This window comes from Phodopus roborovskii, unplaced genomic scaffold (assembly GCF_943737965.1).
Source record: "Phodopus roborovskii unplaced genomic scaffold, PHOROB, whole genome shotgun sequence".
NCBI classification, from domain to species: domain Eukaryota; kingdom Metazoa; phylum Chordata; class Mammalia; order Rodentia; family Cricetidae; genus Phodopus; species Phodopus roborovskii.
This window is the reverse complement of record NW_026126416.1, coordinates 26,196,875-26,214,539: the sequence shown is the minus strand read 5'-3', so window position 1 is coordinate 26,214,539 and position 17,665 is coordinate 26,196,875. Positions and strand designations below refer to the sequence as shown.

Sequence of the window (17,665 nt, the reverse complement as noted above, 5' to 3'; positions counted from 1 at the left end):
AAACCTACCAGTGTATCTTCTGGGCTACCATCTTCCAGCAGACCCTTGTCACTGCTTAGGCATGAGTCCCCACTCTGTCTATTTGGGGTGGGGCATTTGCCGACCATGGGGTGAGGGGCTGTGACTGTCACCAGCCTAGCAGTGCCTTGAGCTTTGCAGAGACTTGGTTTGTCTTAATGCAGTACCTGGCCAGGAAGCCTCTCTCATGTCACCCCAGCTGTTGCCTGTCACTAAGCCACTTCCTGGAGTTCTCTTCAACTTCCTGGACCAGCCTTAGCTAGGCAAGGGTCTTTAACTATAGTATCTGGGTTTTAAGAAACCCACCATTTCCTTCCATGCTGGAAAAGTCCATAAAAGTGCCTCTTTTGTTTGCGATGTGAAGCCATTAAAATTATTTTTTGAACTGTGCTGCATGCCTTTAATCCCAGCACAGGGGAGGCATAGGAAAGTGGATCTCTGTGAGTTCAAGGCCAGCCTGGTCTATATGGTGAGTTCCAAGACAGGCAGGGATAGATAATAGAGAGATGCTGTCTCAAAAACAAACAAAACCCAAAATAAAATCTCAGCTACTCGCTGTCTTCCACATTATCTCCAAAGAGAGTAAAAGCCAAGCCTTGGGAAGGGAATGCATTTAGTTCACTACTGAAGGAGAGCCATTGCTCCACTCTCTGAATTTCACTTCAGAGACCCCTTTATATAAGGGCTGGAGGTCAGGAGCCCTGGTCTGTGCGTCTAGGGAGGATTTGTAAATGTAGATGTCCCTGCGCTCCCACTCCGGCCCTTGCCCCTCTCTGTCACCTGAGCCTGCCCATTATTCACACTAGAATGGGAGAGTACCACAAAAGGAGGCCTAGAAGACAGCATTCTAGGACCCCCCCCCCACACACACTAAAGCCTCTGGAGTGTCGCATGAAGAGGGCACTGCCATTCCAAGGGACACAGAGTCCTAGCTACTAGAGCAGAGAGTTCATGGACAACTAGGTGTGGGTGGGTGTCCAGCTGGAGGAGGCGCTTGGTCTGTTCTTGGCTTAGCCCAGGGAATCGGGAGCCAGGGCGCATCCTGAAAGAGGGCTAGAAGCCCAGAAAAGACAGATCCTGCTGCGTCTTTAATCCTCTAAGATGTGGAGTGGACTTGTCAGAAGAATTTAACAGCCTGCGTATCCTAAAAGGGTAAAGCTGCCGACTGCCTCAGCCTCTGCTGCCCCCTGGTGGGAAGATGGAGAAATGCCTATTAAATGAGCACCTTTGGCAGGAAGAGGGTGCTGGGGGTGGGGAGCGGTGCTGGAGTAAGGCTGGAGGGGGGACTGACAGGGAGATAGGAAGGGGTTAGGAGCACTTTCCTTAGAAGCATCCAGGCTACCCTATTCATGAGCATCTGCCTAGGAACAGTCATTCCAGCCACCTCTGCCACATGTTCTTTTTCGTTCTGGAACATTTGTAAGTTGTTCCTGTCTCCCTTTCCTAAGCCTTCCACCCTGGAGGCAGAGACCTGGGCCACTTAGACCCATACACACCACCAGGGAGGAGATGAGCTGGGAAAATGATGATGCTGGGACCCAAGAGCCCAACATGCCTTTGTAGAGGCCCCCCTGCCCACCTCATCCGTCGGTGCTCTGGCATGCCTTCCCACCCTTCCCATTTCTCTGGGCATGCAGAGGAAGGAGGCAGAGTGGGCAGAGGTTGGAGCAAGAGGAATAATCCTGGACCACTGCAGCCTTATCAGGCTGAAAACCCCACCTCCATGTGAAGAATGGCTGCACAATCCTGGTGGGCTTTAGTGGACTCCACTAAAAAGAGTGGACTCACTAGAAAGAGCCAGGGGGAGAATTCTAGCAGGGACACAGAGCAATGATGGAACACAGGACCTTCCAGAACTCAGACAGCAGCATTCAGGGACAGGGCTACTGAGAGGTGAGAGGTGAGAAGTCAGTCTTGTCAATGAGGGTCTGGAAGCTACAACACACCCAGCACCCTCCCTGCACAGACCTTGTGCCTGGGCAGAAAGTGGAATGGGGAGAAATCCCAACTGGTTGACTTTGGAAACACTCCTCTATATTCTCGGTCATAGACAAGGAAACTAACTTGACTGGCACACAGAAAGGAAAAAACCTCAGCTCAGGACCACCAAGCCAGGTGCTATGATTGCTTGCTCAGCCACTGCTGTGGTCCTTTACCGATGCTGGCGGGGTCCCAAAGAGTAAACTGAGAACTTTCCCAATGTCCAGCATCAGTAGAGAGGAGATGAGCCAATCCAGGAGCCCACCCAAGGACAAGATAAAGGCAGAAAGCCATCCATGGAGTGGCTCCTTTCACACACACCCGACACAACCATCTCAATGACCTCATTTCTATATCCATTTCATCCTTCAGATGCAGAAACTGGCAGATGGGGCTCTGTTTACAAACTGTGGAAATGTATGCTTAGTTGGTCTGCCAGAGCAGCACCCGGCCTGCCTTCAGCATCACCTGACTTGTCAGGAGACCTGAGTGATGCTGTGACTGGTACACAGAGATGCGTGTCTAAGAAGCCCCCTCTTCTCTCTGACAAAGAAGCCCTCATGGGTGGCCCCTCACTGCCCCCTGTGTTCTGTTTCTGTTGTGTGCATAACTGAGCCACCTCTCTTGTGCCCTGTGTGTCCCACGCTCACCCACCTCCCTGGGTTTCTTTCTGATTTCAATCAGCTTTGTCATCGGGCTGGCGTCCTCATTTAGGAGGTCAATGGAACCTGGGTATATGCTTGTGTCTATTTGTAGGAGAATATTTTTAGTGCATCAGTGTGATAGTTGGCTAATTCAAGTCAGATGGACTTTGTGACAGGGGTAGGAATAGTCAGTCTCTGCTGCTTTAGCTGACAGCACTTCCCGGACTCTGCCTGTACCCATCTGGTCTTGAGGGACTCTGGGACAGGGGACTCTGGGGGGCTGGGAGGACTTTCATACTGTTAATCCCTCACTCCCAAGGCTCTTTGTGTCTTACCTTTGTGAATCGGGACTTGTCAAAGTATAGCACAAGAGGTAGGGGAGGCAGTCTTGTCTGGGACCTCTAGGAGAGAATCGTGGGAAAGGATGGGCTGTTTTTCTCCCCATCTTCTGTGTCCTGGGTGGGTCCCCTGGAATTTGGGGTGTCAGAACAGGGTGAGGGGTCTGACCCACACCTGGATCAGGGTCAAGGCGATGGCTGTCACTACTCTGGCTGTTCATGAACGTGAGCTGGATACCTGCCACCACCACTCTGGAGCTGGAAGACATGTTCCACAGAGCCCTGGGTACCTGGGGGAGGAAAGCCAGGATCCATCTTCCAAGTTTTTTCCACTCCCCTAAGCAAGGCCTGGAGAGGGGACAGCTGAGCTCCTGGGAGGCAGGACCACCTGTAGAGATGGCACTGGCCTGGCCATGGGCATCAGGTGAAGGGGTTCTTTCGGCACTTGCCAACGCCTGGCAAATAAACACAAATCTGTACAGAACTCCAGCCACTAGGCAGAAAGGGTCAAAGGTGACAGTGAGCCAGGATTCCTTCAGCTGTCTCCTTGCCTTGCTTCCTGAAAGCATAACATGCTGTAGTCAAAGCCAGACTGCCCTGGGGTCCTCAGCCCCTGCTCCAGAGATCCCCTTGGGGCCCAGGATTCCATAACCATCTAGAGCAGGTGGCTTGGGTGGGGCTTAGGGGCACATGCTGGGTCTCCGGGGGAGGGTACCTGCTGCTGTTGCCTTCCCCTTTGCCTGCTCTGAGCTAGGGAATAGCCCTAATATAACCATCCTGGCAGAAGGGAGGGTTTTCTAAAGACACTTGTACCTCTCCCTTCAGCTGTCAGACTGTTGACACAATGGCTCCCAAAGAAATGGAGTTTCCCCAGGATCTTGTGCTAAGGGAAGGAGCAGGCTAGAGACTCCACACAGTGGTGACAATGTGCCAGATAACCTTGCAGATGAAATTGGCGCTGGGGCTGGATGAGTCAGTGATGGGCCAGACCACATCTTGACCAGGATTGCTTAATTATGGACATCTCTTGTCATCTAATTCAACCTAAGCCTCATGCCAGAACCCCAAAGATGAAGTTGGGGGCACTGGAGTTCCTCTTTGTTTGTTCCTCTTTCTCAATGTGACTATGTTGAATTAAACTCCTTTAAAAATTCACTATTATTTGTCTCCTTGATTGTCATATTGAGGATAGATGGATGGGCCAAGCTTGTTAGGGTTGTTGGGACCACAAGCTCTGACCCTAATAACTCCAGTGATATTACCAGCTTGTAATAGGGTATAAGTCATTGCACTTTCCCTAAGAAAGGAGGGAAAGACAGACAGATAGACAGACTTCTAGAGTAGAGAACAAGAGAGTACCCAAGAGCCTTCTGGTGTATTATACAGGGGAAATGTACAAAACCGCCAGTTACCAGGACATACAGATGCTTGTTTATTGGCAAGGAAGCTGATCACCCCATCCCCCATGGAGCAGTAGTCAGGAAAGAGCTCAAAGCCCCTAGATAGTGGGAGCAATGGGGCACGGAAGCAGGGTCATGGCCAGTGTCTTGGTGGCTTCTACTATATCCCTCAGTCCTGGTCCTGGTCCTGGAGTCTTTCCTGGAACTAGTCTAGTCTTGCGATCTTTAATTCCACCCTCCCGCAATAGACCTTCTGGGGAGGAAAAGTCACTGGGGAACAAGACACCGAAAGATTCCCTTTCTTCTGAAAACCAAAACAAAACAAGACAAAACAAAACTAGAAAGCTTGGTAACCCTGGGCTCCTAGGTCCCCTCCCAGCCCCCTGAACTGCCTACTCTGGCCCAGACTCTGACCTTCCTCCGGACAGCTTGGTGGTGGCAGACTCCTTCCTGTCTTTTCATTTTCTCATTGTTCTGGTGTTTTTTTTTTTTTTTTTTTTTTTGTGTTCTGGTGTTTTAAGTCATTATTATTCCATAGATTCGGAGATGGACAAATCTTTTGCAATTTCTGCCTTTGTTCTTAAAGCATTCTATGTGGGCTGGTGGGCTGACTCTACAGGTAAAGACACTTGCCACATGAGTCTGGCTTCCTGAGTTCTATCCCTGGAACCCATGTGAAGGTTGAAGGAGGGCGCTGACTCCACAGAGTTGTCCTCTGATCATTATGCACGAGCCGCAAGCCTGCGTGTGCACACGCGGCAACAATAAAATGCTATTTGTTAGCCTGACAACTCGTGGGTGTACCTGGCTCTCATGTAGGTGCCCAGCCTGGGCAGGGGAGAAGACAGGCTATGGGCTCCACCCCAGAGTGTGAGGTCAAAGGTCGACTGCTCCCTGCCAGCATGTCACCCCTCTGGGTCAATGACATTTCCCTGAAGCAGAAGGCTGCTTTGTGTGTCACATGCCTCTTTGAGGGCTCATCTTTTTGTTTGATGGATTTAATAATAAGTCTCTTTGGGAACCATGTGAATATTTTAGTCTAGGTCCTTTTCCTCCAGTAACAGGATAGGACAAAAGAGCCGGGGGGGGGGGGGTGGTGGTGGGGGGCGGGGGAGGGGGGTCCTGAGCTTCAAGCTTGAAATCTCTCAACACTCCCTTTCAGGTCCCCATCTGCAGGATTCCCTCCCCTTCTGGGTCTGGAAGTGCCCATTGCCAGCCAGCAGGCCCTGCCAAGCCTGGGTGAGAGGCAGAGAAAGCCTACTCTGAAACCTCCCCAACCCCCAGGCCGGATCTGGGACATAGGCTGGATCCGCTTGCCTCCTGCCAAGCCTTCCAGATGAGTGGGGTTCTGAGGAGCTGAAGAAGTCTCATATACACTGGCTCCCTTCTTTCCCCCTGCCTCCTCTCCATGACAGGTCCATATTGTCTGCCACGGAAGAGGACTTCTCAGGGAGGGAGGGAGCCTACTTGTGCAAAGCAGGGAGGGCTCTGGCAGGCCTGGGTCTGGATCCAGCCCCTCTCTCTCCAGGTTTAGAAGTCCAGGAGCCTTGGCTTGGCCCTCTGAGGGGCAGGGGTCCCTGTGCGGCTGTCAAAGGTTCAGAGACTGATCCTGCTTCCAAGCCTCCAGTCCCTTTATCCCTGCTCCCCAGAGGAGGGGGCAGTCCCCAGCCCCAAATGGCATTTTCCAGCACCAGTATCCCTGTCCCAGCAAGTCAGCCCTCACCTCGAGCCAGGTTCCCGGAGATGAAGCGGAAGAAGAAGCTGATGATGTCACCCAGGTGCTTCTTGCAGCCATGCTGACACTCCTGCAGTCTTGGGGAGCAGCCCTCCCCACACCCTGACATGGCCCTGCCCAGATCCTGTTCCTCTGCTTGCCTCTCCCAACCCTAGGCTCAGCACCCTTCTTTCCGGAGGATGTCCCCCTCTCCACACACCCACTTCCAGCTTGTTTCTCTTGCAATCTTCCAACGTCTCCCTTGGACTTAGCCTGTCTCTTGGCCTCTCTTTTGCTGTCTCTTGCACCAAAGACTAACAGCCCTACGCCTCCCTAGCCTGTGTGGTACCCAGGCCTATCTCTTCAGCCTATGGCTCTCAGGAGCTCAAATGAGAGTGTCAGCAGCTACAGAAAGCCTGGATGGGGGTGGGTATTGCTCTAGCACCTTAGGAGGAGGTGGCACCCAGTGTGACTTGCATCTCAGGGTGTGAACCTCACAGGCTCAGGGTTTTCCTGCCTCCTCTTTACTTCTGGCTTCTACTTATTACCCAGGCCCCAACCCCCCTGAGTGTCTGGGAAGACAGTAATGGAGAGCAGAAGTGGTATCTCTGAGGAGGACGGAAACAATCAAGAATGTGGCTGGAGCAGAGACTTCTGGATCCCTTTTACTGAGCACCTACTAATGCCAGACAGCTTGCTGTGGTTCCCTGGCTACCAAGGAGACACCCATCATCAAAGTGACCCTGTGAGCTCTGTGTGATCAGCAGTGGCAGTTCTGTGGGCCTTCTCCAGGCTTTTACCTACAGACCTCAGGATCTGTCAGAGGGAGAAATATGCCCAGTAAGAAACTGCTGTTCTAGGGCTGGGGTTGAGTGCAGTCAGAACGCTTGGCTGGCACGCATGAAACCCTGGATTCAATACAAAGCACTGGTGTGGTGGTGGTGGGAAATAGACTGCTGGCTCGCACCTTTAATCTCATCACTCTGGGACCGGAGACAAGAGGATCAGGAGTTCAAAGTCATCCCTGGCTACAGAGCAAGTCTGAGGCCAATGCACAACAGCTGAGAGCCTATCTTAAAGCAGAAGAGAAAAACAACAGGGCCCTTTCCCCGTGATCCTTGCAGTTTATGTGGCTTAGTTCTGGTCAATGAATATAAACAGTCTTCTAGAACTCTCTGTGCTTGTGAAGCCTCTTCTTCCGCTTCATCTCCGGGAACCTGGCTCGAGGTAAGGGCTGCCTTGCTGGGACAGGGATACTGGCGCTGGAAAATGCCATTTGGGGGCTGGGGACTGTCCCCTCCTCTGGAGAGCAGGGATAAAGGGACTGGGGGCTTGGGAGCAGGGAGCAGTCCCAGTTCACACAGGGACCCCTGCCCCTCAGAGGGCCAAGCCAAGGCTCCTGGGCTCCTAAGTCTGGAGAGAGAGGGGCTGGCCAGGGATGGTTTTATCTTCATAGTGGATCCGGACCCAGGCCTGCCTAAGTACTCTAAGAGCCCTCCGTGTGTGTCTTCCACAAGTAGGCCCCCTACAAACAGCAGCACTTTCTCCTTCCATAGGACTTTTCCTTCCTTTTGCCTGGAATGATGCCATAACAGCTAGAGCTGGTCTCCACTTTGCAGCTGAGCAGCAAAGGGCTGAAGAACCAAGCTTTGCAAACTCTTACTTCCTAACTCAAATGGAGCCACTGCTCATCGGGGCTTCTGCTACATGCAAATGTAGGTGAGTCAAATTGCCTCTTTGAAAGTGAAAGATGAACCATTGTGTATTGCACACTCTACCAGGTGGGGGAAAAAAGTGCAGTATTTGGTAATATGTTGTGTACCTGGTCACACACAAAGGCTGTGCAGCAGGACCAGCAGACAGTTCTAGCCTGGGGTATATTGACCCGGCATATTCAGTAACTGCAAAAGCATGTAGCTAAGGTAAGTTGTGACACCCTCAGGGTCCATGCAGGTCCCAACAGGAGAATGGCATGCTCTCAGTTTTCCAGAAAAACATGTTTCTTTGGCAATATTTTCTTTCCCTTAGCTTACAACTAGTTGCCAGCTACTGGTCTGTTGTAGAGACAGATCGAAGAATATAGGTACCAGGTGGTAGTGAATTCTGAGCTAACTCTCAGGAACTTGGCATTTGCCTCTAGCCCCAGGCCTAGTGGCTATGTGTATATCTATCTCTTTGCCACCACATACACTGATATGGATGAGGTCCAAGCCAGGGCAGAATATGCTGGGGGTAGGACTGACAGGTGGGCAGGCAGCTCAACCTCCTGCTGCTTTGTCCTCATTCTCATCCATGCTGATTCCTCGCAGGGGTCTCTTAGACTGATTAAGGAGGGAAATTACACTTGAGTGACAGGCAGAGTGGCAGGAAAGGTGACATCAAGCAGTGAGGCCCCTCGGGGCAAGGGCAGTGGAAAGGGACATCTTCCCCATCTTCGTGGTGGGAAGAATGTTGCATACAGCTGCCTGGCATGCTGCTTCATGAGCTGCCTGGAAGGAGAGTTAGCCTGAGAGAGAGCTTCCCATTGATCATGGCCTGTGGTTAACCATGGGGTCAGGTGTCAGGGAGGCAGAAGGGACACGGTTGGAGAAGGACCCATTTGAGGGATGAATCCTTTCTAAATGCTCTTTAGAGGGTGCCAGGGCTTGGCAGGTGCCTGACAGCTTGGGATCTAGGTGGCCTTTCCTTCTAGCCACTACAGCACCTGCCCATAAACAAAGTACCATTTATTTCATTTGACTTAGAGTACTCAGCATTCAAGAGAAGAGCCTCTTCCTGGTTGCCTTGGCTGCAGCTGGTGTCCTGTGCCCAGTCAGCCAGCAGGTGGCGGCCAAGCTCAGCCACAGCTCTGGAGTGTAGCCAAGGGATCACTCTTAAACCTCACTAGGGTTGCCTAGTCCCTGGTTGCAGACCCTCCAGCACGCCCGCTGATGTGCAGACCACACACAGAGGTCACGTACATCACTGTCATTGACCAAGGGGCTTTCTCCATGTTTTGCCAATCCTCCCCTCTCTCTGCTCCTGGCACAGCTGGAACTATAGAGGTGCCAGGTAAAGACTGGGGATGGCTGGAAACAACTGCAGGATTCAGGCACAAAGGGACATAGTGCTAAACACTATCTACCTCTCTGTCCAGAAGGTGTCCCAGGGACCTGGTGAAGCCAGGAGGTGGTCCTTCAGTCACCCTATCCCTTCAGTGCATCCCCTGTTTCCAATGCTTTGGGTTCCAGGTGAAAAAATTTAGATTCCAGAGGAAGAAGCCCCAAGGGGAGACACCCATATGGGGCTGTTGCCCAGAGGCTGAGATGGTACTTGGCCCCTTTGGTCTACTCTTATCACTTTGAGTATAGGCCAGGTACACAGAGTAGCAAGGAGGGCAGTGTCTGGCTTCTCTGGAACCCTAACTACACTAGTGGATGGGGATCACAGTATCTCCCTGGGCAGGGCCACAGATGGTGCAGCCCTCTAAGGAGTGAAGGCTTGATTTGCTGTGTTGAGAACTCAGAAACTGGAGTGGATTAAAGATGGTCACTCTGTGCTGCAGCACATGGTGCAGGGAATCTATCTGTCCTCTCTTGAATCTGAACTGACCCTGAGACTTGACTGGCATTGATGAGCCTGTGGGCCTACACTTCTGGGGAGGGGTAAGAAGTGTGGTGTCCTTGGTGTAGTGAATGCTGTGTTGTGTGACACTTTGCATGTGAAGCATTTCCCACCGTGGCAGCTGGACCTGGGCTTTATCATCTACTGGTTCTCTGCTCCTCCAGAATTTCTGTGACCTTCCCCAGACTCAGAGTCTCTGCCTTCTGCTTAACTCAGGCTTCCAGGACCCCAAGCCATTCTGGGAAGATGTTTATTCTAAGTCAGATAATTGAAGAACCCCAAATCTCACAGGCCTCCTGGGGTGATAAACTTGAGAAGCAGGTCTGTCCAGTTGGCAGCATCAGCTAATCTGAAACCATGCCTCCCAAGGCATTTGGCCAGGAAAAGCCACCCACAGAACAGGACAGTCACAGTTCTGGCACACTGAAGAGCCGTCTCTAGGGTCCTGGATGCTTCTGGGTGGGGAGATCAAGCTGCCTGCCCTACCCCACCCTCTGGGCCCATGCATCTTAGAGACCACTGCAGCTGCCCCCTCCTAACTGCATCTTGGGTAGTCCCCCTCAGGGCACAGGCCAGTCCTTGCTCACCACTTTAAGGACCCTGAGTATTGCCCACCCTCTGTTTAGGTCCCAGCTCACTCAAGCCTTGGGAATGCTGCTAGGCCTTGACCTCCACTCTCAGCAATCCTGGGTATCTGTTTTTCTGATCCTACTGCTGAATGGAAAAAACCAACAAGGGCAGTGTCTGGGCTGCCACAGGCACCCAGTGCTCAGGATGCTGTGGCAGGCCTCACTGGACATGTGACGGAGATGCCCTGAATGCCACTTATTGTTCTGTGCAAAGAGCCCGAGAAGCCAACTCATCAACCAGAGGACGGCATTTTACACACATAAAACCTTTAGTGTGGATACACCAATGGTGTCCTCCTTAAGGATGCAAATGGATGCATTTTGACTGAGTAACTGAGGCTCAGGAGCTCGCCCAGGGGAGTCAGAGAGTATGGGGTTTCCACTCCTCAGGCTGTGCTGTCCCTGCCCCAAATGCCAGGGAACCCAATAAGCCATTTAATCTCTTCAGTACCTGTGGACTCTTAAGTAAAATGAAGCAAGAGATGGGCTGCAGCACGTGGTCACATGGCTTGCTTCCCATCAGTCGTAGCTCCTCTTGGTGCCTGGCAACTTCTGGTAATCATGTCCATCCATGCCAATACAGGCTGGGTTGGACTGGTCCCTGATGTCCTGGCTCTACTCTCTCCTGTGTACCTCTGAGGGGAGTGGCTGGGAAAAGGCCCCGCCCTTTTAAGAAGCCACACGGAATGGGGGAGGGCCCGGGGTGTGGCCGTTCCCATCCTGTGGTGACTGGGAACATACCCTGCTTGCTTTCTGATTCTCCACCCAACTCATCATGGTACTGCCATCACAGGTGTGTGGCGCCATCCAGAACCACCATTGCCCAGTAGACAGGCCTGCTGGTCACAGCGGGCACCGTGAAGGAAAAAGGGCTTCAGCAGCCCTTGATTCCATGATTCCAGCTGTCACTCAAGATGACAGATGTCGGGGGACGGGACTCTGAATTTGAAGGGGACAGAAAGATGAGCCATCTAGGATGGAAACTGAGTCCCTTGAACACACACACAGGCCACAGCTGTTCACCGTGGTGGACAATGGGAAGCATCTCACCCCAATGCAAATCGCAGAGCACTGTGAGGTAGACTCACCATGTTCTGCCGCCTGAAGGTCCACAAAACAGCTGGGGCGGGGCATGAAGTCTCCCCACATGTGCTTCTGTGGGAAAGGTTCAGAGACCAGCTTGGGGTGGGCTTTGCAGATAAAGATAGGGTCTTAGGATGCAGCAGCCTTGTCCCCCATCCATATGCGTGCACAGGCCACTGTGCTTGCCATCTCCCTTCAACTCACCCAACCTGGGAGGTTAGGAACACTGACTGCACCCATTATCTGACAAAGAGACTGAGACTCCCTGGAAATCACACAGCAAGAGAGTTGAGTTTTTTAAGAAAACACGTAAAGCAGGTCTCCTGGCCAAGCATGTACATTGTTCCAGTGACAGAGTCTCATACATGCCTCTGTGCCATCAAAAACATGTGGTATGGGAGGGACCTTGCAACTGATCCTGGCATGCTAGTGTGGGGCTGTACTTCTACACACATAGCGCACATCTGTGTATGCACACTCATGTGTGCAAATATGTGAGTGTGTATGTATGAGAGACCCCTGCGGGCCTCTGTGAGGTTGTCTCTGCATTTTCTGAACCATCATTCCTGGCAAATACTCCCAAATAGCCATGAATAAGCACAGCACAGTTTTTGCTGCCAACACCATTCCATGAACACCCCAGAATACCAGCCTCAGTCTCTGGGTATAGGGAGCAAACATCAGGAACAACTAGATTAAGGTATGTTACAACTCTGCCCGTGGGTGGGTCCAGAGCCCTTTCTATAGAGAACTCAGAAGGGATGGGTGAGATGTTCAAGACAGCCCCGCAGGGAGCGCTGGGTGAGGCAGAGCCGGCTTCTCAGCCTCCAGCCTGCCTCAATAGTTCAGTTACTCTCTGAAGAACCTGTGCATGACTCCAGTCCTCTGTCCCTGTGTGCTGCAGACCTGTGCTAGAGCTCAGGTCTGTGTGGAACAAGGCATCAGTGGGAAGTGAATGAACAGAGAGACAATTTCCCAACAGAGCTGGAGGCAGGATGGTCCAACGTGGCCTTAGTGGCCTCAGGAAGAACAGAGCTCACAGCGAGCTCTACCCTGCCTCTCTGTACCCCAGCCGCTCTTATCCTACCTGAGCCTTGCGGGGCAGCGCTGGACAGTATCCACTTGATTAAACAGCATCGCATCAGGGCCTGGCGGGTGAACCGTGGCCTCTGCCACTTGATGCCCTCCCTTTTGCTCAGTGGTATGCGCCCAGGGTCTCCGAGGAGGCTGCCATCTGTTGCCTTCATTGCTTCCTGCAGAGGGAATAGACACGGGGTGGGGGTGGGGTTAATACAGACCAGAAGGTCCTGTAGGCAACTCTGATATCCCGGGTGAGGCCAGTTCTAAGCCTATCAGGAGCCTGGCTACAGCAGGGCTGGCTGGAGGATCCCCTACACACACACACACACACACACACACACACACACACAGAGAGAGAGAGAGAGAGAGAGAGAGAGAGAGAGAGAGAGAGAGAGCTCTTCTGCCCACCATACCTCCATGGTTTGGTTTCTTTCCATTCTGCACTCAGGCTCTGACATAAGGTGGGTCCCCAGAAGAAGGTTCCAGAGAAGTGAGCCTAGACTTGTTCACCTCAAGCACGGCCCTCCACAAGCCAGGTTGCCAGAGCCAAACAGTTCCTTAGAGAACTGACTGAAGCCTAGAGAAGAGAGAGGGCTCACGCAGGACACACACCCTTTCTCCCAGGGAGGGGCCTTGTTTGGTCTGAGTTTTCACCTGGAAGTGAGCTGAGGGTAGATGAAAATCTGTGTGACCACTTGGGCGGAACACCCACCAAATTTGATGAAGCATGCCCGTGGCTGTCTTGGCCAGTCAATTAGGGGGACCTGGGTGGGGGTTTGTTGAGAGACAGTGGGAACTAAATTTGAGTAGGTGTGAATAAGAAAAGGTCAACCTGGAGCCACTGTGGAGGAGTCAGAGATGTTTGTTTGCCTATAGCAATACTGCGCTTCAGTTCTGACTGTCAAACTGTCTGCCATCATGGGTCCCTAGTGGTGGCAGGGTAGCTTCTGGCTGGCTAGGCTGCAGTCAGCCATGACAGCCCCTCAGGTTTCTGGCTTGCTTTGTCTCTGCCGCGTCACCCATTAGCACAGCAATGGCACACGTAAGGTCTTAGCTCACGGATGTCATCCCATCATACTCTCAGGGGCTGCCAGGGATGTGGAAGGAGGCATCTCCCTACACATACTGTGCTTATACACTGGCATATTCAAACACACGCGTGAGTACTCCTGCATGCATGCACAGACCCACACGCAGTCACATGCTTGCACACACCATGCCCAGGCTGGGTCAGAGGCACCTTCTGCATTATTAAACATCTCATTCAGGAGAGAAATGGCCTCAATGAATAAAATCTGTGTGTTGGTCAAGGGGAGGGGCAGAGGGGTTGAGGGGACAGGGTGGGTCGGGCAGCTGGTGCTTCATTATCTCATGAATGCATTGCAGAGGACTCTGCTTGGGGGGGGAGGGGAGGAGAAACTGAGAGTGTCAAAACCTCTAACAGGGTTATGAGCCCCACCCCCACTCACCCCCACCCCCACTCACCCCCACCCCCCCACTCACCCCCACCCCAAGTGCTGGCACTTGCAGACTTTTGTCTCAAACCCTAGATAGGTGTGGTGGACTCTGTGATTTCCCCCACAGAGCAGGCTGAGACCTCTCAGTGCTTGTGGGTTTGAGCTCAAGTCATCTTGTTGCCACAACCCACCGAGGTGGGTCACACCATATTTTTACAGGCAAGAAAACTAATCTATGAGGAGTTTGGGGACAACCCACACTGTAACATGGTATTCTGACTCCAAAGTTTGGGTAATCTTTGTTAGAGACTTCCAAAGTCATTGTTCATGGGACTAGGTCCCTGGAGAGACTTCAGAAGGTGGGGTCCCCAAGCTCCCTAACCAGATTTACAATCTCCAAAAGCAACTGTTCACGAATACCCTGGGCTAGGGGGTCCTGGTGTCATTTTATCCCCAGTGGAGAGTCAGAGTGATGTCTAGACACCTGAACTGGATCCTCTATCTGGGTGGGTGGCCTGAATTCTCCCTGTGAATCTCTGCACAGGGGTTGGGACAGCTTCCCTTCTTGAGGTAGCACAGCTCTCTGAAGAGAATAAAGGGCAGAGGAAGGGAGGCAGCCTGTCTATTCCCCACAGAGGAGTCAAGCCTATGGCCTGGGCCCGGCACACGGTGAGGGAGGCAGGAGCAGGGAGGGGTGAGCACGGGTCACCCTCATGAATATTTGACACTTGTCTGTCTGGGAGAGGGTCTGATTGAGCTGCCAAGGAATGTTAAATAGCTCCTCTGACACCTTCTTGCCTCCCAGGCTCAAAGGCATTGAGTGGAGGGAGGTGACCCTACTGGCCCCTCACCCTTATGGGCTTCTGTGAGGAGAGGTGACAGAGTGAGGGCTGCTGGGTCAGTGAGGACAGTGGAACAGAAATTAAGCATCCATTTGCCTCTGCTTGGAGTCTCTGATGGCTTCCTGTCATTTTGCAAACCAAACCATGTCATGTGCCTGCCTCCAGCTCACTCTGCTCCTCACAGGCTGCCTCTCTCCACAGCATTGCCTGGGTATTTGCTGATCCCTGCACTGGACACTTGTCCCCTGGATGCTCAAGGCCACACTCAGGTGTCACACCCCTGGAGCTCTGCTCTAACTAGGTCATTCTCATGTGCCTCCATGTCAGTCTCTGATGTTGCTTATTATTCTGCTTTCTCAGGTCACTCCAGTAGGCCAGCTCTAAGACTACTCCTGTGGTGTGTGTGTGTGTGTGTGTGTGTGTGTGTACCTGTGTGAACTGCTCTTTCTATCATAGAACCTGATACCCGGGACCCCCTCAGTTCATAAACTCCACAGTAAAAGGACAATCCATCCAGAAGAAAAATGCACAGATATGTCTCCATAGGCACATAAGTACCTGGGGAAATGTCATCTTCTGCCATCAGGGAAGTACACACTGAGAACCAGAAGGAAAGCCAGCAAGATGGCTCAGTGGTTAAAGCCTGATGACCCAAGTTTGATTTCTACAACCCACACAAAGGTGGAAGGAGAGAACAGACTCCACAAAACTGTCCACACACACCACACACACACACACACACACACACACACACACACACACACACACACACACACACGCATGCATGCAAATAAACACATTAAAAAAAAACCATCAGGAGAAATACTTCATGCCTGAAATTTAAAAAAAAAAGCAACAGCAGCAAATGCAGTCCAGATGGGGCCCCTGGGCCTCTGCTGTCTGGCCACTGGGAATACAGCGCAGCAGCTACTCTGGAGACAGCTTGGAGGTCCTTAGCGGACGGAACAAACAGCTAACACATATCCTGGCAATTGCATGCTTGGGTCCCAGGTGGTTGAAAATTTATGTTCAAACAAAAACTTATAACTGAATATTCATGATAGTTTTATTTGTAAGAGCTCAAAATTGGAAACAACCAGATGTCCCTCAGTAGAGGAATTATGAAACCAAGGTGGTACAGTTGTCCCAGAAATTCCGAACCATGAGAAGAGAGGGCCTGGACACCCATCACAACTCAGAAGACTCAGAATTAAAGTGGACGAAAAAGCCAATCCTGAAAGGTCACATGCCACGTGAGTCTATTTACATAGCATTTTGAAATGACAGCATGTTAGCAAAGGAGAGCAGATTAAAAGGCCAAGAATTGGGAGGGGGAAGGGCAGAGCGAGGAGACAAGTGTGGTTTCAAAAGGGCAAACCAGAAGGACCTTTGGGGACAGAGCTACCGTGTTGTATACGTTGTGTCCCTTAGTGATGGATGCATGAGCCACAGGTGATAATGTTCTAACAGCCACACACACACAGGACACTGGGGCAATGGTGTTGGTGGCTGTGTCAGTGTCCACATCATGGTGGGGTATTGAACTCCTTGGGTTTTTTTTTTTTTTTCATAGGGTCTCACTATTTAAACCTGGCAAGCCCAAAATTCATAGGTTTACCTGCTTTCCCCTCTTGAATGTTACAATTAAAGGTCTATGCTATACACCCAGTTTGTACCAGATTTTTCCTTGTTTTGCCTTCTTTTTTTTTTAATTGAGTCAGGGTGTCATATATCCCAGGCTGGCACCAAATTCACAGTTTTCCAAGAATGATCTTAACTCCTGATCCTGTTTCTTCCCCCCAGGTGATAAGATCGCAGGCACATACCATCAGGCCCAACGTGATATTGTATGAATTTTTTCTAGAAAAACTGGGCAAAGTGGACATGAGGTCTATGTTCTTTCTCACCATACTTAGCTCAATGAAAGTTTCCTTCGGGGCTGATGAGGTAGCTTAGTGGGTGGAAACACTTGGAGCCAGCTCTGGAGACTTGGTAAAGAAAAGAACTGACTTCAAAACTTGTCCTCTGACCCGCAAACTCGTGTATGTGTATGTGGGATGCCAGGTTTTAGGACGTGCTAAGGTGTGGGCAGTGGTGCAGGTGTAATGGTCATAAACCTGTTCCCATGGAGACAGGGAGCAGCATGCCCCTCATGCCTCCATCTAATCCCATGGTGGTCCATCTGGGCACCAGATATTGTTGTCCAAAGGGTTTTTACCACATCAGTTCCTTGACCCCAACATCCTACTACATGCTGTCTCCCCCAACACATGCTCTCTGAAAGCCACGACCTCCATGGGACGGTTGTCCTCCACACTGCTCGTGGCCTGCAGGACACACCTTCTCCTGTGAGGGCCTGTCTAGCAAGAAGATGCCCAAAGGTGAGAACTTAGGCAGCTAGTATAGTCTCTGGCCCCAGAAAACCCCAAATAGCAACCCAGGGGAAGATTGGTAGAGGCATCCAGTGGGCATATGCTAGCCAAATGCTGCATGGCTAAGGCTGCAGAGAGTTCTGACTCATTTCTATGAAAATATCTAGTAGTTCTCCATAGGTATATCTTAGGCATAAATGTGCATGCAAAGTGCATTGATACACACACACACACACACACACACACACACACACACACACACACACACAGCACAAAAGAAAACAAGCACACTGCTTCATGGATGGAGACAGCAGTGAGTGAGTTTTCTAAAAGTGACCAGGATATACTGGATGCTGATGCAGAGACCACACCTTGCTTTGGGCAGGTGAGGAGGGAGGCGATCTGGTACAGGCTGGAGTAATTTCAGGCAGCTGAGTGCAGAGGGAAAAGGACAATAAACAGTCAGCCATTGAACAATTCTGGACCAAGTACTTGACTAGCCCAA

General features: G+C 51.5%; 1 protein-coding gene across 2 annotated transcripts in view; it reads right to left on the bottom strand.

Moving 5' to 3' along the window:
* Kcnip3 (potassium voltage-gated channel interacting protein 3) overlaps positions 1-17,665 on the bottom strand; it is a 59,877-nt gene that overhangs the window by 38,244 nt on the left and 3,968 nt on the right. For both annotated transcript variants that reach the window (XM_051183440.1, XM_051183439.1), the window contains exon 2: positions 12,497-12,662. In XM_051183440.1, coding sequence (XP_051039397.1) covers positions 12,497-12,662 — 166 coding nt within the window. The remainder of the gene's footprint in view (positions 1-12,496; positions 12,663-17,665) is intronic.